This window comes from Dasypus novemcinctus, chromosome 2 (assembly GCF_030445035.2).
Source record: "Dasypus novemcinctus isolate mDasNov1 chromosome 2, mDasNov1.1.hap2, whole genome shotgun sequence".
Lineage (NCBI taxonomy): Eukaryota > Metazoa > Chordata > Mammalia > Cingulata > Dasypodidae > Dasypus > Dasypus novemcinctus.
The window spans coordinates 119,919,344-119,941,345 of record NC_080674.1 but is presented as its reverse complement, the minus strand read 5'-3'; the positions used below and the strand labels follow the sequence as shown (position 1 = coordinate 119,941,345).

Below are 22,002 nucleotides of genomic sequence, written 5' to 3'. Positions count from 1 at the left end.
TTAAATCCTGGGTTATTTGGAGGCATATGGTGCATTTTCTAGTTATTTTGGTTTCACCATCATTCCATCAAGTCAGAGAACATACTCCTTTGATAACTGTCCTTTGAAATTTGTTAAGACTTATTTTATGGCCTAACAGATTGTCAATTAAAAATATTTCTTGTATACTTTAATATGTTCTTTGCATTTGTTGGGTGCAATTTTCTATGTAGGTATATCCATTAGGTCAATTCAGTTAATCATGTTGCTCATACTTTTGTTATTAGCTGTTTTTTTAAAGGCTTTTTAAAAATTTGATTAGACAGGTCTGAAATTCTCCCATAATAGTTACGTTTTTTCTTTTATTTCTGAGAGTTTTGCTTTGTTATCTAGTGCATAAAATTCATGTCGGCTTACTTTTCACTGTTAATTTACCTCTTAGATATCTAAAATGGCCATCTTTTTGTGATTTCATACTTTTTCCTTCAATTCCATTTGACTAAAATGAATACTGTCACTTCCCTTTTTATTTGTATGTTTGCACTACCTGTTAATTTGGTTTTATCTTCCCCTCCCATTTTCTTTCATGTGTTTTGTAAATAGCATATAATTTGTTTTGTTTTTAACCCAAACTTCTATTTTCTATTTTAGGTGTGCATGTTCAGTCATTCTATTTACTGTCATGCTGTTAAGTTTCATCTAACTTTTGACTATAATTTTTCTAGTTTTCATCTTTCTTACTGTGACTTTTATTTTTTCTTTCCAAAAATCATTTTAACTTACAGTTGTCTAATTATGAGTCAAGAATGAAGTGTTTATTTTCATTTTCTTCCTTTGTATAAACAAGTTTTCATTTCATGCATAGGGTTTTTCTAAAATTTAGTCTTCTAATTTTTAGACAGTATTTATTTAGGTTTTTACTAATTTTTTCAGTTCTTCTCTACACAGGAGAAATGTCCTTTTAGTGTGGCTCTTTCTTCCACACAAACTGGCAACAATTAGTAGAGAGAGGAGATGAGAATCCGTGAAGACACAAAGGACTCCCCGCTTCAGCTGTTTTTCAATCAGTGGAAAATACTTTCCCACTTAACTTCTTATAACAATTTGCTTTAAGAGTAATAATCCTTTGTCACCTATGCTTTCTGTTAAGATGACGTATCCTGAAACTCTCTGAATATATATTTTAGAACTCATACAATTGGTTAAAATTAACTTTATAAAGAGGTAAAGTAAAAAGTACCCTATTGCAGCCCTATTTAAGGAATGTCAATATTTCTTTATAATCTCTATATATTTTCCAACCTACAAACTCAAAAATAAAAATATTGGCTTATTAAAATCTTTTTATCTATTTACTGTTAGTTTCCTCTAGGAAGCACTGTGATTTTTATCTACAGAAAGACAGGCTAATTTTGGGCTTTTGTTCCCACGGCCCACAAAAGATGTGAATGTTCAATCTAACAATTCCATTTGTGAGCAGATAAACAAAGATGTGAATAAAGGAGGTAGAGGGAGAATAGATTCATAGCTGACTCCAAACTGTCTGCAGTTACATTATGTATGTAAAACTTGAGGAGGGCATGTGTCTACTCTAACACTCCTGGAAGGAATGGTAAGTGGCACAGTGGAAATTCTTGTCCCTTAGAGAACATAATGCAGCTTTAGAATATTATGGCCAGAAGGTATTAGATTTTGGAGTCCATTATACACAAATGTCCTGTTACTAAAGCAATTGTGATTTTTTTCATTTACAGTGAAGATATTGCTTGGATAACTATTTTAGTATCACATATAATCCCTCAACCAACAGCTGAAAAGAGTTATTTTTCTCTTTGAACCATGCAACATGGATCAAATATATTGCTCTAGTTTTTTGTTAAAGAAGAAAAAGACTCATTATACTAGCAACTTGCAGTGTTGTAAGGTTTACCTCAAAGTATGTGATGGAGATTTCATATATAGAATTTGTGGGATGGCAAGAAGAGGGGAAAGTTATCAGAATCACAAACATAGGTGTCTAATGATATTCTAGGTCACACTAAAAAAAAAAAAGGAAACAGTGATAGGACCCAGCAATGAGTATTATCCAGAAGCCAGTGACTTGCTTCAAGAATTAACTAGACAAATGGGGGTGGGGATTTGTAATCTATACTGCTAGGAGTTAAGAGTTAATAATAAGGTAATGAGGTGGTTTCATAATTGCTGCCCTACATTGAAAATAGTAATATAAAGTAATTATCATCATTTACTGAGATAGATACCTGGCTTTGCAGAACCCCACTGTGTCTGTGTTTTTTATACTCATTTTACAGAGGAGGAAACAGAGGCTCAGAAGGATTAAAAATTTTTAAGTGCATTCAGCTAAGGAATGGCAAGACAACATTCTAAAACCAGGTCTGACTCACAACTTCATGCTCTTTCTATTATACCACATTATTTCTCCAGACTGGGCAAATCTCAAAATTAGGAGGTCTGTAGAATTTTAATCCATCCCTCTAAATTCACAGTAATGCTAACCAGTCGTTTTTCTCCCAGTTCTTATACTCTGTTTTGGAAACATAATTATTTGCTTATATAGTAGGCAACATGGGATAGTCTCGAAAAACAACTAGAAAGGTAGGCAAAACGAGGGACAAAGCACATGAAATTTCTTAGACCTACTATCTGTTATATATTTGGTTCATCCTCATTTCTATAGGAGCATGGGCTCTTTCTAGTGGCTGGCCTGTGGCACTGCATTTAAGGGAAATGAAGACAATTATTAAGGAAGGTAGTGTCCTTGTAATGTAAAATGAATTCTCCTAACCATATGCTCTCGCAGTGACAGCAGAAAAATAGCCAGGCCAGGGTGTGACTGGCTGAGGTATCACAAAAAGAAATCAATTTTAAAATTTATTTTTATCAATTCTAAAAAGTAAAGTACAAATTAAAGCAAGGCATATCTTCACAAAGGAATAGTCATAGTAGGATCCCATAGAGGATTCTGTGTTGGAGTGTTCAAAGCCCATTGGGGAAGACTTGGTAATGCTGGTTCAAGTAGGATTTATTCAGCAAATTGCTGACCCGAATGTCTACATACCAGAAGGGTCTCCTCCTCCTCTTTCAAATTGTGCATACTTGGTCTTAAATTATTAAGATTTTTTAAAACACAGAAACAATATATGTTTTCACTAATCTTCATATTCTTTCCATAGAGGGACAGGGAAACTAAAATCAATTTTGGAGAACAAAAGAATGATTTCTCCTGGATGAGCTTCTGGTAATCAGGAAGAAGGGAATAAACACAAGGTAATGAAATCTAAATTAAAATCCACTTTCTCTTCCCTCTTCAACAAGAGGAGCAATGCATTATTCTTTCCTAGGCTTCTCGTGCTCTTGGATGGTGGTACTAATTGATCAGTAAGAAAGACAAACTTAATTATCTGCTACTCTGCCTTTTAGTCACAACAGAAGTTGAATATGCAAGAATTAACTTCATCAATTCCAAGAACAAATTCATCACTTTTTCAAAACTTCTCTTCGTATATCAGACGTTTACATTAAACATGATGTAGCCTCTATGTAATCTGAAATATATAAAAGGAAATGTTATTTCATCCATGAAATAGAAATTTTCATGAAGCAGGATAAAATGTTCATTTAACTCAGCAATATGCTCTTATAAGCAGTGCTCTACTTGTTTTTCTTCCACTTATTATTGAAAGACTTTCCAGGTCTTATCTTCATCCAACAGACATATAGAAGATGTGTGAATGACCTTTAGTTTCAGCCACTTTGGATGGACAGTAAATGGTAAGTTGTTCTCATGTAATCTAATGCAAGCATACTTTTATGCCCTTGATATTAAAAGTTTTGAATTTTGCATCAATTATGAAGAATAAAGTTATTTTTTCATTGAACTCTGTGACATGGATCAAATACATATATTAAAAAATCTAGTTTTATGTTGAAGAAAAGGACTAGATATATTAATAACTTGCAATGTTTAAAGTTGGTCTCAAAGGGTTGAGGGTAAAATAAAGGTGAGGAGGGCAAAAGTCCCTTAAATAGATTTCTGTGAAATGAAATAATTTTCACGTTTAGCCAGTCAGAGCTGGTTGGTTTATGAGCTGTCCAAATGGAGCTGTATTTTATGATGTGTTGCCCCTACCACCAAAGATTAAGTCTTCCTATATACTAGTGAACAACAGCATGATAGGAATTCCATGATGCTTTCACCTCAATGATGGTTCTTCTAAACCGAGTAAATTCTTAAATTTGGAAAGAGATGTGTTTTCAGCACTGTCCACTCAGTTTTAACACAAAATGACCTTGTCCACCCATGGTACACGTGTGATAAAACTCATGATGTTTACTAGATGCCCTTTATTTCCTCGTACCCAGTACACAAATACAGACCAAGAGGGGGCCATTTGCTAGGTTTTATGTGACACATTAAGAGTTATTCTCATATGTGCTCATTATGCTTTTAGGAGCTATGCAAACATGTATACATGTGAATATGTATGTGTATACCTGAAACAGAATGAACTGTGGCCCTCCTCATCAGTAAATACATAGGAAGATATGAAATATCTAATTTAGGCCAAAATTTTGCAACATTAGTTCATAGACAATGGTGAACTCTGATACTTTCTCCATGTGAGTTTGCTGGTAACCTTGTAAAACTTGAAAGAATTTGTGCCTCTTATTTGTCTATATTCTGATGTAAAAGCCTCAGCATCCAAATAATTTGAAAACACACAAAATAAAAATGAGACACAGTAAATCTGAAAATTATAATAAGTTGGATTGAGTCAAGTTATTGTGACCCTAACAGTCCATAATGAGGGAAACTTCCATAACAGGGTATGAAGGAATTCCATGTGTTTTTGGCATCTGACCAAATTTTTGGAAACCAAAATTATCAGCTTATACTAGATGATAATCGATCATTTTACCTTGAAAGTAATGTGAAAAATGAAACTAGAAATGTCAAGTGACCAGACAAGTATGTGCAGAAATTAACTTTTTTTATTCTATATCATATAATGTAGTAGTAAAGATTTTTTTAAGTGCATGAATAAAAAGTTAGTGAAATTACAGGAGGAACAATCTATATAGCAATAATAGGTGCATTCCCTGTGCATCTGAAAGGAAAAAAAAAAAGAGTTTTCACTCATTTTGGCCTAAAACTTAGTGTTCAGGTTCCCAGGATTCTGACATCAGAACCCGGATAACGCTGATTAGAACCATTGGGGCTTTACAATAAAAGCTAAAATATTGACCATATGATGGCAAAAAGTCTTATTCTGTGGTTAACTTATTCTCTTCTAGCTACTCTCTGATGAAGTTGGTGGCGCCGTAGAGGAGGACCGCCGCCTCCGGGACGAGGACCGGGACCGCTCAGCAGTGTAGGCGACATGCTTGCCGTAGTTCTCCATCTGAGCCTCAATGAAATCTCGCTGCTGCTGCCTGATGGTCTGGCTTATGAGCCCAGGGAGCGCGTGGATGCTACCGATCAAAGTCTCTAATTTTGTTTCCAGGGTAACAATCCTCTTCTCAAAGTCTTCACTCCTTTCATTTAAGTCGGAAATCATGTCATACATGATGTTCTGGGTCTGGAAAACAGGAAGAGGGGAATACAGAAACAGAGAACTAAGAGGCTTAATTACACTTGCCCAGAAAGTGAGCTGTCAATGCTGTGAGGTTTAGTGCAATGCTGTGAGGTTTAGTGCTGGGGACGTCCCTGTCACAGGGCCTCAGCTAGCTGAACAGGTCACCTTCCAAAGCAAACCGAGGGTGTTTGTTCAATGCCAGCACTTAAAAATGCAAGCTCTTAGCCATTGATTTGATTTGGTTGCAAAAAGTGTGGGGCAGGTATTGCTGGTGGTAAGCCTGTTGATTTCAGATGGTGTACAGACAGACATGTTTAAACTTAGTATTTGTTTGTAGGTTAGTGGTCATTACAAACATTTAACTAGCACATCAAATTTATTTTGCAACATGTAATATTATTTAGAACAAATCTCATTTTTAAAAACAAGCAGCTTTAAAGTTCAGATGGTTTTGGGATGTAGCAGAAATTCTGAGGGTGGAATATGAGTGATGTTTAGGACAAACTAATTTAATCAAATAATTTAGTAACTTAAAGCAATAACAACTTTCTAAATATATTTTGCTGTCCCACATTCCAAATGATAGGCCTCTCTCTATTGGGTCAAAGAGCCTTTTTTACAGGTAGTCACTGAGAGAACAGAAAGTACGGGAGGTGCTAGCATCACCAGCCCCCTTGCTGGCTAGGGCTTAATAAGCACTGAGTGGTTTGAAATGGGGAGATGTTTATGGTGTCCTAGTGAGATCTGTAATTGATTGTCTTGACAATAAGGTATTCATGATTCTGACTTCTGGCTATGATATTCTTAAGTAATTAAAGGGGCAAGGAAGCAGACCCCAGGATGACCAGCTCAGAGCCAGAGAGGAAAGAGGGCTGTCAAAAAGGGAAGGTGAGGGATGTAACCCTAAGCCCAGGGAAGCCCAAGTCTAAGATACCCTGGTCTAATCTTCCCTCTTTCTATTCCACTTCCCATTACAGTACATGCTCTTATCCTGCTTAACAACCAAGGATCCCACAAATGCCAAATAAACTGACTAAATAAGGGGGTTATTCACCAGAATATAGGCACCTAATTTCGGTTTGGCTATAGAGGAATAAAAGCTCATTAAGCTTTAATTTTACTACATAGTCTTGAGACTGGGTGAACAACATCCACTCATTCAACAAACACTGAACCCTTATAGCATGTACAGTCCTGCAGTCATAACAATAAGCATGGTACTGAAAAAATAATTGGAAAGAAGAAACATCTTGCTTCACAGATGTATTCTTGAAGTTAAATTTCATATCTGTATTATATTTTCAAGTGGTCTGTTTTCTGGTAAAAATACATGATTTATTTTAGTCATTTGGCTGAAGTGCTACAAGAGTCTGCCCCATCACTGTGTCCAAGCAAGAATCATGTGTATAAATATTATGAAGGACATCTTCCTGCCACATATATAAGTACTGTTCAGCTTAAATGTATAATATATGCTCTCCTAGGAATGATTCATTATATATTTCACTTGTCTTCTATTTATGAGCTATAAAATATTCATCTTCAATATATTTATGTCATATGTGTTATTGGTATAATATTTTAAAATGAATATAAGATGCATGATTTAATGGGACTAGGTCAAATATGAATAATTTTATAGTCTATGTTTAAGCCATTACTAAAGGGCATAGCTGATGAATGTATAGATCCAAATAAGAATTTGCCTCCTTCAAAGCATTGGTTAAAAGGTGGGACACTTAACATAAATGCCATTCTAATGTCTCCTTTAGAATTAATGCAAAAGAATGCAATGTCTTGATTGTTGATAAATATACATATTTTGAGAATGGATTTTACTTTTGGCAACAACCAAAAAATCAATCATATAAATCTTATAAATATGGTAAGAGAACATGGGGACCGTAAATGTATTTTTAAGTGGTATGATTTTTAAATAATGAAATGGAAGAAAATCATAAATTATATTCTAAAAAGGGATTACTTTTATTTTTGAAAGATAACTTCCATTTTTAGATGCAACCTATGTTTTTTTTAATTTCAACTTTATATTCTTCTAAGTTTGCTTAAAAATATTTTTAAAAATTCAGTGTAGTTGTGAACCTCATAGTTGCACCCAGGATGTAATTCTGCTTTAACAGGTATGCACTGGAGCTACTGTGTCATATTCCACTTATGTTTCTTATTCTGCTTCCAAATCACTGTAAATAGGAGCACTTTTAGAGTGGACATTGAATAATATATTAGGGAACGAGCATATCAATGTAAGAGTTTTAGAAAAATTCTTTTAAGTTGGTGGCTTGTTGCATTTATTTGTTTGTTTGTTTATTTTCCACATAGCCAATAGGGTTTACAATCCAAAATACATATAAAGAAATTCTACAACTCAACAACAAAGACAACATAATTTTTTTAAAGAAAGCATAAGCAAAAGACTTGAATAGACATTTCTCCAAAGAAGATAACAAATGGCCAAAACCCACAAGAAATTAGCTATTAGGGAAATGGAAATCAAAATCACATTGAGGTACCATTTCATACCCTCTAAAATGGCTATTATTAAAAAAACCTGGACAATTTAAAAGAGTTGGTAAGGCTGTGGAGAAATAAGATGATATATTCATTATTGATAAGAATGTAAAATGGTGCAGCCACTGCAAAAGACTGGCAATTCCTCAGAACGTTATTTATGGAATTACCATATGACCCGACAATTCCACTTCTAGTTATATACCCAAAAGAAATGGAAGCAGATTGATTTCTGAAATATTAATTTGATTCTACTGGTCTATCTGTGTATCCTTGTACCAGTATTATGCTGTTTTGAGAACTGTGGCTTTGGAATAAATTTTAAGATTGGGAAATGTGAGCCTCCCACTTCATTCTTCAAGATGGAGTTGGCTATTCAGGGCCCAATTACCCTTCCTTATAAATTTGATGACTGGCTTTTCCATTTCTGCAAAGAAGGCCATTGGAATTTTGACTGGGATTGCATTGAATCTGTAAATCACTCTGGATGGAAGTGACATCTTAATACTTAGAAGAACACAGAATGTCCTATTTATTTAGGTCTTCTTTGATTTCTCTTAACAATGTTTATTTCTTAGCTCTAGTAGCTTTATTGTGGATTTTATTGTGTTTTATTTTATTTGTTGTGTTTTTATTGGCTATTGGTAGATTTTTTGTTATCCCATTAAACTTTTATAAAATATCTGTATGGAAATAAAGAAAAGGAAAGAAAGATTAGAAAACAGATTGTTTATATGATGGGGAGATTTATTTCAATGTAGAAAAGAATAACTTAGCCACAACACCACAGGATAATATTTGAAAGTTAACAACGAAAGTACCATATGAGATAAAGGGCGAGAAAACCATTATTTTATTTATGAAAGTTGCCTTCATATTTAAAAGAAAATAAAGAAGAAAAAAAAATTAATTAATTAAAAAAAGAAAGTTGCCTTCAGAAAATTTTTACTGCTTTATAAAACAATCTTATCCTCTGTAGAGGAAAGACAATAGGCTTTGGAGACCCACAGACCTGGGTTTTACTTCCAGTTCAGTTATTCTTATAAGTGTGCACCCAGGAAACACGGTAAACTTGCTGAGCTTCAGTGTCCCCATTTGTTGAATGAATTATTTGGGGAAGTCAATTTTAAAATGAATATATATCACATACTCTACCACTGGGAAGACAGAAGGCCTACCTTTCCTTTCTTCACAGTATTCTCCCATAATAAACTGTTTTAAAATGGACTTTTAAAAATGTTTCCAGATTTAGCTAACATATATGTCCTTTTAAAACAGATCTTCTAAAAAAACTTTTCTAGATTTTGTATAATGTTGTCCATCATTATCCACTTGAGGACTATGTTGTCTGACTCAAGCGGCTGGAATATTTTCCCCTACAAAGATTTGGTAAAACCATTGGAAAAAGGCTTTCATAAGAGAGTCTGAGGAATAATCCTAGATAGAACATTTGAGAGATTAATATTTTGGCTTTTGAGGTAAATGAGGTAATGTTAGAACAACAAGGCATTGTTGAGCGCAACTTTGTCCTTACTTAACATTTGCAGGAGTGAAGGTTAGGTTAGCCAGGGCAAGCACTGCTGCCTCCCTCCCCTACTCATTGTCGCTTTTCAGCAACTATATTAGCTGGGGAATCCCCTGATTACTCATACATTGCTGAAATAGCTTGGGAAGCAGCAATTTTCCATCATTTTCAGAACCCAAAGGGCCATAAGACATTTTTTAACCTCTTGCTCATGAAAAAGTTAATAAGATGGTTCAGTTTTTAATTGTTGTCTTAGCATTGCTCTGTACTCCTTATCATTTGTAACCATACCTGAGGTTTTGAGAGCCAACAGCTCAATAACTGAGTACTCTGACTTTAGGAGATCTAAAATGGGATGGATTGCATTTAGTCCTTGAAGTGTAATCTGACACTGAAAATCATGGACCAGATTGTAAATACATTTAATGGAATTTTTCTTTACATCAGGGCTGCTCAGTAGTCGAATGAGTGATTTCAACTAGCCTTGTGCAAACATTTGCACTTTACTGGTGTATTCTGCAGACATGGTGCAAGGCAGAGACTAGCTAACTCAGGGAAAACTACTACTACTACTTCTGGAGTGAGCTGGATGATGATAGAATTCATGACATCTAACTCCCTTAGCAATTTTTTTTAAACCATCAAAGTCAGCTACTGTCAATCTTGTTGTCCAGCCACATGGCAAAGCAAGATGGCCACTGATCTTTGCCTTTGCCTCTGGGCTGTACCATCTCCTAGAGCTCAGCTATGGGCAACGAGGCATAAGGCTTGTCTCTTTCTGGGTCTCCTCTCTCAGGCTCAGCTGCTCTGCTTCTCCAGTTCAGCTGCAAGGTATCAGGGATATGGCTCATCTCTCTCTGGGCTCTTTGAGCCTCTTCTTGCAGCTCAGCTGTGGGCAAAACTGGAGTCCTTTTTCTCACATTGCAGGATCAAATATGGCACCTTCCTTTACCTGGTTTGCTTTATTAATTAAATTTTGGGGTGGGCTCCTTTTGAAACATTAATTATTAGGTACCATTCAATGGTTAAGTCCAACAGATGGAACAACAAAGACTAAACATCTACATCTTACCTTTGCCAGGTCCACCAAAGTATTTGCTTGGTCATTCAGTTTTCTCTGCTCCATTTTCACACTCCTCAATCTAAAAGACAGAATCTGAAGTCAAATAAGTTTACTTCCTTTTATGGCTACCTTATACCTTCCAAAGAGCATGCACAAAATTGACAAGAGCAAATAACTGCATGGATAATGCCTTGAATATTTGAGGTAAAATCCAAACTGGTTATGTATCTGGTACAATGAGAAGCATGCTTCCCCAACACCGCAAAAAGAAAGGAGAGCAAGAAATGAGATGTCCTCAGGACAGTTATTTACCAGGTAGTTAAAGTTGAATTCAGAAAGACTCATACGGATTTCACCATATGAGAAAAAGCCAAAACATTCCTTAAAGCTCCAGTATCATGACAAATAGACATAGGAAGAAATATGCAAAGCAGCTGGAATTTCATCAATGTTGGAGCAATGAGCACCTTCCTATGCCTACATGACTAGATACAGGTATTAGCCCTGTTTAGTCTGAAATGGATTGGGTTAGGTATTTGAACCTGATGAAAACACAGTGATAAGTGAGATTCTTATTAACAAAAAGAAAGCTTCTGTTCAACCAGCAGCCAGATAACTCAAAACACATACTTCTCTTATTCTTCATTTTATTTCACTTGACTTTTATCTTAAACTGCCATTGAATTTGAAGTGAGGCCAGACCATTTCCTTGGGAGAATCTCTTAATTTTTAGTGTAGATAAGAGGATAATGAAAGTGTCTGATGGATGAAATTTCTACTCTTAAGGTTACTTTGGCTTCTTTGAAATATCATTGTGTGTACCTGATTGACAGTCAAAAGGCTATCGCTATTGTTAAAAAAACAAACAGCTTTCTGAAGGAGAACTCTTACTATTCCTTAACTTGTTTACTGTGTTATTTTAAATATTTGATCGGCATTTAATATGTACCATGAAGTTAGGGTTTCCCAACAAGAGAAAAATATTTTATTGTTTCTTAAGTCAACAATTTAAAGCCTTGCTCCAAATGAGAAGCAAGTCCATCTAAATCACTTAATGAAAAGGAAAAGAAAGAAAATTTAAAAAACATGCTAACTTTACTGAGTCATTTTTTTCAAAATATAGTTTTAATTCTAGATGGAGGGCTTTTGATTATTTCTCTATTTAAATTAATGTTAATCATATAGAAGAAATAAAAACTCACAGGGCAAGATTTTACTGCCAGGGAGATTTCTGTAACAAATGTTCATGTTTTTCAGTGGTTTTGTTCTGAAACCAGGATATATACAATATGTCACCAAATCTGCTCTACTGGGAAGATATAGTTCCTTCTGCCAATAAGAGTTTGACGCCTACCTCCAACACAATCTTTAACAATCTAAAACAGTTTAAGGTTCTAACTTGTCATTGAGACTATGAATTTCTCTATTACAGCACTTGGAACTAAGTTAATTGGATCCTTTTCACGCTATTATAAAGAAGGTACATGGTATAGTCTAACAGAAATTTACAACTTATACTTAATTCCAATATATTGTCAAGAAATATTTCTCTGAGTACTTAGGCTACAATTGTACTTCTCGGTATGTGCCTTTTAAAAACAAGCAGAAAACTCCCAAGAGCCAAAACCACCCTCAAACTTCAGTAGGTTGTTACAGAGAGGTATACTAGAGCGAGCAGCTATGCCAGACCATCATTCTAACTGGCCCCGAATTCAACCTTCAGTTTCCTCACCTATGAAATGAAGTGGGTTGGGTTGAGATAGTGTTTTGGAAGTACTGGACTTATGCCAATAGAAGTATTACTTAAATAAGACATTAAACAATACTAAAATTGAGTAACAGTTATTCCTTCTATTTCTCTTCCAGTTCTCGATTATTGCCAGAAGACTGCCTAAGGCTGGTCCTACACTTTCTTTGTCTCCCAATACCTGCTGTTCTCTCTTTTTAAAGAAAGAAGAGGATTTCATATTGGAGTTTTCTGCATGCAAGAGCCTATGGCTAACATCCAATATCCAATATCCCAGTATCCCATTATTTGGGATGCCAATTGCTGTTACTGTTACCTTTGATGTAAGTGATATATTTTTGACCATTTATGCTAAGGATTTATATCAAGGTGCTTTTTCAAATTGAAGTAAGCAATAGTACAGGTGGTGCATGACTGACTAAAATTAGGGGAACACTGGATTAGAAGCCTCCAGCAGCTTGTGGGTGCAGAGGAAGTCCTGACCTCCACAAGTCAGCGAGGGGCTGGGGGACCCTAGCTGAGGCCAGCACTTCATTTTACAGACAATGAAGCCTAATTTACTTTTCTTGGTCACTATATTTCAGAACTGACAGTAGAATTTTGCCCATTTTATTTTCTACTAATCTGTTAAGATGACATAGGGTAGCCCCGTTGACTAGAATTCCTTTAGCTCCCTGAACTTAAATCATCTTGCCTTGTTGTTTCTTATACTGCCTACAATGTAGGAAAGCTGATAGAAAAGTTCCTTGAGCTGCACCTGCTAGGATAAAATGTAACATGCAGATGCATATTACAACCCACCCCCCACCCCCCAAAAAAAAAGAAGAATAAGAAACATATGTTGATTTCTTCTTTGTGAACTTCACTTATCACGGGAAAATATCATGATTTTTGGATCACATTTCCATAGCAGCAATCAGACTACTAAAAAGTTCACAAATAAAGGATCTGCTGGGTACATGCAGCCGGTAGAAAAGTCTGCAAATGTTGAAAGGAGCGGCTCACACAACTTACTTCCGAGCTCTATTTTCATTTTGTTGAAATAAAAAGACAAAAGAAAAGAAACTGTAAAATATTCTGGAACATAATAACACAGAGTGATGTTCAGTTGTGCACAGGGGGCTCGATTCATTAGCTGGAAGATCCTGCAATGACTGCAGGATTTGGCTTATTGATCAAAGAGAAACACTATTCAAATCTATCGCTGTCCTTCTCCAGAGTTGTTATACTTCTCCTACCTGAAAGCACTTAGCTTTCTCCTGATGTTGAGAAGGAAAGATTTCTATAAAGTATCTTGGCCTCTTTGATACACAATGTTAAAGTAAACAATAGGGAATGTTTTTGCCTGATATGAATAGGATGTGTTTAAAAGAAGAGTATTCAAAACAATAGCATTTTAATGGTTTTATTTTGGAAAAGCATATCTTCTTCTAGTTGGGGCTATTCAGAAGCTTTGCTTTCTGAAAGGTAGGAAATCCACCATTCCATGTTATATACCTTATGTATGTATAGTAGCTATCTTGGTTCTAAGGCAAGTTCATGTTGATTGATGGGGTCCAAAGATGAGTTAAAAAGAATGATCAACTTTAGAGTTAAACTTGCTGCCAGAAAACGGTTTAAAAGTTAGAGAAATAGAATGCTTCATGGCACTACGTGCTAATCTAAAAAGTTATAGGTATATTACTGCAAGGAGGACACAAGCCTGGATAGCTGAGCATCCATCAGAGACTAGAGAGGCCATGCATTGGGTAGAGAGGGAGAGAGTTGAGATTGGGAGGTGGGGAGGCACTGGCGAAGAAGGGGAGCTGCTAGGAAAAAGTTCTCTAGGCAATTCAGAGACTAGGAGAGGCCAGGAGAGCTCTGCCAAATGAATTTACCACTTTTTCCCTTAACTAACAAGGCTGCTTTCACCTGGTGCTGATGTAGTAGGCTAAGGATCTCACCAGGTCTGAACAATGGGCAATGAAGGAATCGAGCCCTATGTGCTTTTCTTTTCACTCCCCAACTTCAAACACTAAGTTAAAAGGAAAGACAATTATGCATGATTAGAATAATGTAGCCAAACCCAGTCCATAGAGGTAAACTTAGTTGTGTTTTTTTTTAAAGTATGTGTCCCCCACCCCAAAGGAAATCCAATGACCCCAAGAATACTTTATAAAACAGTTCAGAGAATTTTTTAGTTGCTTGAAGCTCATCTACTCTAGAGAAGAAACACAATGAGAATTGTTTGACAGGAGCAGAAGAATCACAAGTGATTTCCTCTATCACTGCTCAAAACAGTATGCTGGAGAACTCCACACATCACCGGACCCTTAAGATCAGGTCAACAAGTCTCACAGGGCGTCTTTGCCCAGAGTTCAGGGTCAGTTTTTAAATTTAGATTTTTTCCTAACCTTTTCTTTCAAAAATTTTCAAATCTACAGCAAAGGTGAAAGAATTTTTACAATGAGCACCCCTATACCCAAAACCTAAATTCTCCCCCAAATGTTTGAGTATGAATGTATTCAGAACTTAAGAGATCTATGATGAGATACAATAAATACCATTTACACATGGCTGTAGAACTATATGACAAAAACTATCCAATAATTTTTTTGGTTTGTTATTAAATGAAAATTCCTCAAAGGCAAACCATATTTAATGATACATTTAATAGGTGACTCTGATGGAAGGGTGCACAGATAAGATACTGGAGACAATGGCAGGTATGGTGGCTCTACACACAGACCAACCACACTCACCTCCACATCATCTCATACCTTCCCATCCCCACTTGGCCATGCATACCTTTTCGTACCCGCAAAGATATGTTTTCTTTTTAATATATTTGAACAATACAGGTTAGCATACGAACATGAAAAGTCCAAAGAAATGAATTCTCCATAGTATACTGTGGGTAGCTTTTATATAATTGTTGGAGTTACTTTGCTGTACAGTTTATAGGGAAAGAAGGTCTACTTGAAAAGGAGAGTTCTTCTAGGTGAGTGCGTTGGGGAAAAGGCCTGCCCTCTGACAGGAAGACAGGCCTGGGTAAAGTAGAGGTGAAGGCTCAGCATCTTTCAGGTCTAAACGTTAAGGAATCAAGATGACTAGGCAAGGGGTTCCTAGGTGGTACTCCCAAGATGGAACCCACCCTGTGGGGACAGATGGGACATGTGGTTTGCAAAGGGGCTGCCAGTTCCTGGAAGCAAGCACCGTCTTGTGAGCCAGATCTAATCTAATGGTCCTTTCTGTGTTTTTTTCCTTTTACTCTTTCCCAGACTTAACATCTTAAAGTCTAGACTTTTCCTTACAATGGGAGAAAAACATAGTTGTATGTGCCCTCAAATCACAGAGCTAGAGGAAATGATGTCACCATTTTAAGAAAGTGTGTTGGTGGTAGCAAGGAAAGAGGAAGATGAGTAGCAATGAGGGTCATTTATTCTACAACACGGAGGAGTATTCTTCTATTTTGACATGTCAGAGTACTTGGATTTTATTTTCAAAAGGAAGGTAGTGGTTTCCTTGGAAGCATGCATATGTCTACAATACGGACATACTCCACATTTTCAGTGCTACATATTTAAGTAGGGCAGTTGGATGGACACATAAGAGGGTAGAAGAAGAGTGCTTAGTGATTTCCAACAGTGTTAGTGGTACTGTATTACGTAAGTATTACCTAAGCATGTAAGACAAAACTTCAGCCTCAGAGATTACTTGTCTGCTGTGTTAGTTCAGTTCTGAAAAGACACATCTTACTATAGAGCCAAGAGACCTAGTATGTACCCACCTTTCCATTATTCCCCTGATAGGTTACATGAGGAAATCCACTTTTATGAGCCACAAACGTGACTGTATCTCTTCTTTCCCCATGCAGAAATGGCACTGAGAGCAAGTCTGCATAGCATCGGAATTCACCCGTGTGAATAATACTTACGGTAAAGTTGAAGTGAGCTAGGGGAGAAAGACCCTGTGCTTTCAAATTATCATTGAAATTTACTGGATGTAAATTTTTACTTGAAAATGCTATGACAGTTACATGATATAACAATAAATTGGCATGAAGGACTTAAAGAAATTGAATAATGTACCCTGGATAAAGTCAGAATTATGATGAGTGCAAGGTCTATAAGAACTATAAAATCTATAATGAACACATAGTATATAGGCAAACCCAAAATACTATTAAAAATAAAAAATCCAAGTATTAAATCAATTATAGGGAATAACTTTATATAAAACATTTGACAATATGATAAAACAATCCAGATAGATCATATAATACTAAATTTTAAAGATTTTGTAGTAGATAAAAACTAAACGCCCTAGAGCTAATTATATGGGTAAGTAAGTTCAGTTAAACACAATTTTAAGTGAAATCATTGCTTCTAAAGAGAGAAACAGAGAAGATATTTTAACTCATATATTAAATAATGACTATTGTACCCAAAATAAATGCTATTTAATCATGCAAGGAGCTGACAATTTTCTGAAGATTTCATTTATGAAATTATTAAATTGCCAAATAATATCTTTTGGGAACAGAACACATTGATAGTTATAATTTTTTTTTTTTTTTTTTTCCCTCCCTCATGCAAGAATCAAGTGTGAGAATCAAAAGTCAGGAATATAAAAGTAGGATGAAAATAAAACGTGGTACTTACTGGTGAATAGCCTGCAAGAATTTTCGTTGATGTTTTCTTACTTTTGCATGATCTATCTTTTTTACTAGCTTTGTATTTTTGTAAATTAGCCATGTTTCCCTGAGTACATTGGCAGCTGCGTTTTTCACCTATTAAGAAAACAAACAAAGAAAGCAGTTGATAAATTCCAGAGCAGAATCCTCGCAACTCTTCTGGGAGGCATATTCTTCATCCCAGTGATCATGGTGAGTTGTAGCCACTTTGAGAAACTATTACTCAAAAATTCTTTGTCTTGAATGTATGCCTTTTTAGAAGTACCTGTTTCTGCCTGGGAACATGTAAACTGAAATATTAGAGATACTAATCACTTTTCTGTGCTAAACTCCATCCTATCCCATTAAGAGAGTCAAGCGTTTTAGTCAACGCTTTTTTCATTAAGATGTTGATTTCTCCACCTTGAACTGCAATTGTTTTCTCTATGTTCTTCATTATCTGAAAGTAAAATGTCAGAAAGATAGCTTAATCTTATCCTTTGCAAGATTGCTTGGTATTTTTTGGTGTGCACTAAAGGAAGGGCATGTTTCCCATTGTTGAAAGTATTAGGCCCCGCTTCCGTAGGCTCTTAGAATGACTGAGCAATTTAAATGCTGTTAACACACTTTAATTAACTGGCAAAGAGTTTATGTTGTCATGATTTGTTGGAAATTTAAATTCACTACATTTCAAATGGATGGGATAAACTAGAGGATGAAAGCCCTGTAGTAACACTGTCAGGGCCTATTCCAGCTGATGGAAAGCATGAATACCTTACTAGTAATATTCACTCACTTACTTTCTTGATCGAAGATTTCAAAAGGTCCTGAAAGCAGATAAAGGCCCTGCCATTGATGGATTTTGTCCTCTTGCTTGCTCATACTACAGGATGTGATGACTCCAGATGTTTGACTTGTGCTTGTTGTTATTAATTTATTCTAAGAAATTTCTCTGTATAATTCTTTAGAGTAATGGATAAAGGATATTTCACAAAGGGAGCCGCAGGCTGTTGGGGTACTAGGTGAAGGAAGACAGCATTTTAAGAAAGGCAAAGCATGTCAGGTCCAGCAAACTAGCTAATCTTGTAGGTTTTTTTTTTGTCATCTCTAAGGTTAGGGAGGATTATGGTTAAAAAGTCCCTTTTAGCTTGAGATAAGAATTTTAGAATCATATTAAAATGATGAGCCCAAGTACATATTTATATTTTGTCAATTCAACAAAGAAAACATCAAGTTGGTGGCTGATGGTGTGAGTCCTTTTTCATGATTCTGAAAAGTTTTCTTTTTGAGTGAAGCTGTATTGCTAGAAACCATTTTAAGAAAATAAAACTGCATTTTAGGGATGACTAGTTCATAAAATGCTCTCTCTCTGGATATCTATGAGACTATGTGTAAGGAGAGCATCCTTAATACAACAAGAAAATGACTGAAGCATTAGCTGTCATATAAGTAAAACATCACCATGTACAGTGAAATTATTTCTTGGTTCATCTTCATGATTATGGAAACACCTTCCTCTTTTTCATAAAATTTTCAGAAGGCTTTTCCATCTGATGCTTCTGCCCTTTACACAGGTCAGGAAATGGAGGCAACATAAAGTGCTGAGGTTTCAGAACCTTGCTTTTAATGAAAGGAGTGGACAGAGACTGGCCAGCACTGCCGGATTGGGATAAACCATTCTCAGCTAGGATAGAGAAGGGTTGCTAGTTAATGAAGGTCTCAGAAACTGTAGATGCCTGTTCTCTCCTTGTTTTTACCAGCCAGAGGCACAGAAGAGGAGCCTGGAGTCCCTGTGGTGAGGCAGCTGGAAAACTGGGCAAAAAAGACGATACAAACTGATGGGACAAGAATACTGGATAGTAACAGTATAGAACATACCAACTAATGCGATTTGGATTTACCATCTACAAATAACAAACGACAAATGCCAAATTACTTTTAAAGTTCATGAACTTTAGAAAAAGAGACCCACCAACTACCCTTGAAGTATTTGAAATGATTCTCTCTTAGGCATGGTGGGGGATTGGCTGAAGGGGAGGAGGGAACCTTATTTCAAAGGGCAATGGGGTGAGCAATGCCCTGAGGCCTATCTTTCAGGCTTTGTATTCACTCTATTTTCATTTCAGTCAATTCCCTTATCTGAAAATGGAATCCTTACAGCTGCTTTTTAACAACTTTGAAATATATGAATTTATTTTGAAACAACCACTTTCTAACTCTCTGGTAGGTGTGTAAGCACAGGATGAAAACTTTTAAACATCATATTTAACTGGTACTTTTCAAAATGGCAGCCATGAAACAGTATTCCCAAGAAGAATAAGAAACTCAATCTCTTGCCTATTACTCATATAGATTTCTAAGACTAGGTTTTTCTTGTCCCTCTCAGGGTTGAAGACAGCAGAGTCAAAGGCACCTCCCTCAGTGTTTTACAGGTTTGAACAACTGGGAATTGATATAGGTCTATGCATTTATGATAATTTAGTGATTTGGAGTGAAGTTGATTTGGAGGGAAAGTTTCCTTTGTTCCCTCAATTAACTCTGCCATATAAACATCTGATAATGAACCCCTGTGCCCCCTTACTTCTCTTCCAAGGGCTTTTCCTAATTCTTAGAGGACAGGGCTCATGTCACCAATCTTTGTATCTCCCTAGCTCAGTGCTTAGGGCACAGCTGGTACTAAATATGTCTATAGTTGTGTTAAGTTGGGTACTGTAGTACACATGATTTGCATCATAAAAAAACTTCTCCTAACCATGAACAAATAAATATTTATCCAAGGATCCTCTTGATAAGAAGGGTGTACAGGTTTAGAGAAGAGACTTAAGCTTGAAATGAGCCAGTGCATCTCCATTCATTAAATCAATAAATTTTCTGAGTCCCTCCACCAAATGTTAGGTATTGTGATAGGTGGCAAAATGGGATTCACAGATATTAGAGCTACTAAATTTTTGAGGGCTATTTCTAGAGCTGATTAATAGACCCAAACCATTCTGAAACAATTTATTTCCCACTCAAAAAAAAAAAAAGGAAAGCAAGGAGAAGGTCCTCTGATAACAGGAATTCACCCCCCCCACCTCTGTGCAAGAATATTTGCTCTAAATCATTAATGCTCAACCTTTAATTAAAAGCTTTTTTTTTGGAAATAATTTGAAAGGCATATTTATAATCAGATATTTTAACACTAAATTTAGAAAACAGCAGCCCTAAAAGAAATCATATTATAGTAACTACTTACCTAGATACCTTAAAACCACTTTCATAGGTATAAAGGCCATAAAATGTTATATTACTGATTTAAGGATAATATTAAATATTGAAGTCATAGGTGGTAATGTGTGATATATTTTTAAGTCTAAATAGTTTATAAATCACCAAAACATTTAAAACAGATTGACGTTTAACTGATAATTTGCTTCGTTCAAACCTATGTGATATAGGTTATTAGAGCACTGTCTAAAAGGCTGTTTTCTTTACATTTTTCCTTTTTTTAAAACTACTTTGATTCTTCTCTTTCAACTTTTATTTCTTTGTTTTTCTTCCTCCTGCCTCTCCCCTCAGAGGCTTTTAGTGTAATACTTCCATTCTTCCCAAATTGAAGGGGATGGGATTTAAATTCCTACTGAAGTTTCTTTCCTCCTATTCTGCTATCTACAGTAAACCCTTGCCGTGCGGTGGGTGACATCTGTGGAGCCCATGGAACGTGCAGACAATGCTACTAAGTCTGTGTACTGGGACAGCACATGCCCTTCTTGGCTGCTAATGCAGCGGCTGCATGGATTTGCTCACCACTCCCAACTCTCACTCAGTTCTCCTTTAGACCAGGTGCCTGGCTGAAGGTTGCGGCTTTGGAATAGGGCAAAGCCAATCGATAAATGCATGTGTTTTTGTTTCAACCCACTGGGCTATGTAACCAGGGACATTGTAAATGCCACATAGGATAAAGTCTCTGGAATATTTGTTCAGGTAAGATATGCATTAGAAAACAAAATTATGTAACTGTATAATAGTGTTCTTATTATGCATCTCATTGAAAATTCTTAGCAGCATTGGAAACACCCACGGTGGACATTAATATGTATTATTGTTCTTTGTCGTATATCTAGCTACTTTAAAAATTATGTCTGGTTTCTCAGGAGTGCTTAAATCAAAGTTTTCAGGGTAAGGATGGGCAAAACTCCAAGATTTTCTTTTAGTTCAGAACTGAATGTATATCAGAACATTTTCAAAAGATACAGTATGCTAAACACATTACCTCTCTAAGATGACAAATTAGTTCTGTCTTAGTAAAACAAGTATGGGTATTACGCTTTCATTTAAAAATCATGAGATTATTCTAGGTACATGTACCTGTTGGTCATTACTGAATTGAAGACTGACATGTAAACTTTTAGAATTACACAAAACAATATCCCTTAAAGTTGGTGCACAATGAATAATGTGTTATATTTTCAAATAGTATTTTTCTTGGTTAATGCAGCCATTCAATAAAGTTATTTCTTTATAAATTTGTTGCTCTGAAAATTTGTATGGAGTCAATAGTTTCATGGAAATTGTTTAATTCAGTAAAGACACACACAATGGATGACATTTGGTCCTGGAAGAATGACCTATCTTTGTTATTTCTTTTTCTTTAGTCATGTTTGGATTTGATTACCTGTGATGATTGCTCCTGTTAAAAATGATTTCTTCTGTGTTTCAGGGAATAGTTGTACTGTTCTGTAATAATAATATGTAACACTTTTTGATTTATATTTTTAATTTCTCATCTTAGTAACTGTGTATGGCTTTTTGAGGTCCTTTTTTATAATTGATTATTCTCCGGAAACCATTCGGGAGTCTTCATTCAATATTTTAAAATTATAACTGGATCCATTTAGAGATTCCATAAATAACCAAATGAAATCAAGT

At 35.7% G+C, this 22,002-nt stretch overlaps 1 protein-coding gene across 1 annotated transcript in view; it reads right to left on the bottom strand.

Moving 5' to 3' along the window:
- Positions 1-2,858: 2,858 nt before the first annotated feature.
- The window catches only part of KCNN2 (potassium calcium-activated channel subfamily N member 2), a 523,285-nt gene continuing 504,141 nt past the window's right edge, over positions 2,859-22,002 (bottom strand). The window contains exons 11-13 of the mRNA XM_058277220.1: positions 17,084-17,211; positions 10,703-10,772; positions 2,859-5,579 (exon numbers count right to left, since the gene is read on the bottom strand). Of these exons, the coding sequence (XP_058133203.1) occupies positions 5,292-5,579; positions 10,703-10,772; positions 17,084-17,211 (486 nt within the window). The 3' untranslated portion in view covers positions 2,859-5,291. The remainder of the gene's footprint in view (positions 5,580-10,702; positions 10,773-17,083; positions 17,212-22,002) is intronic.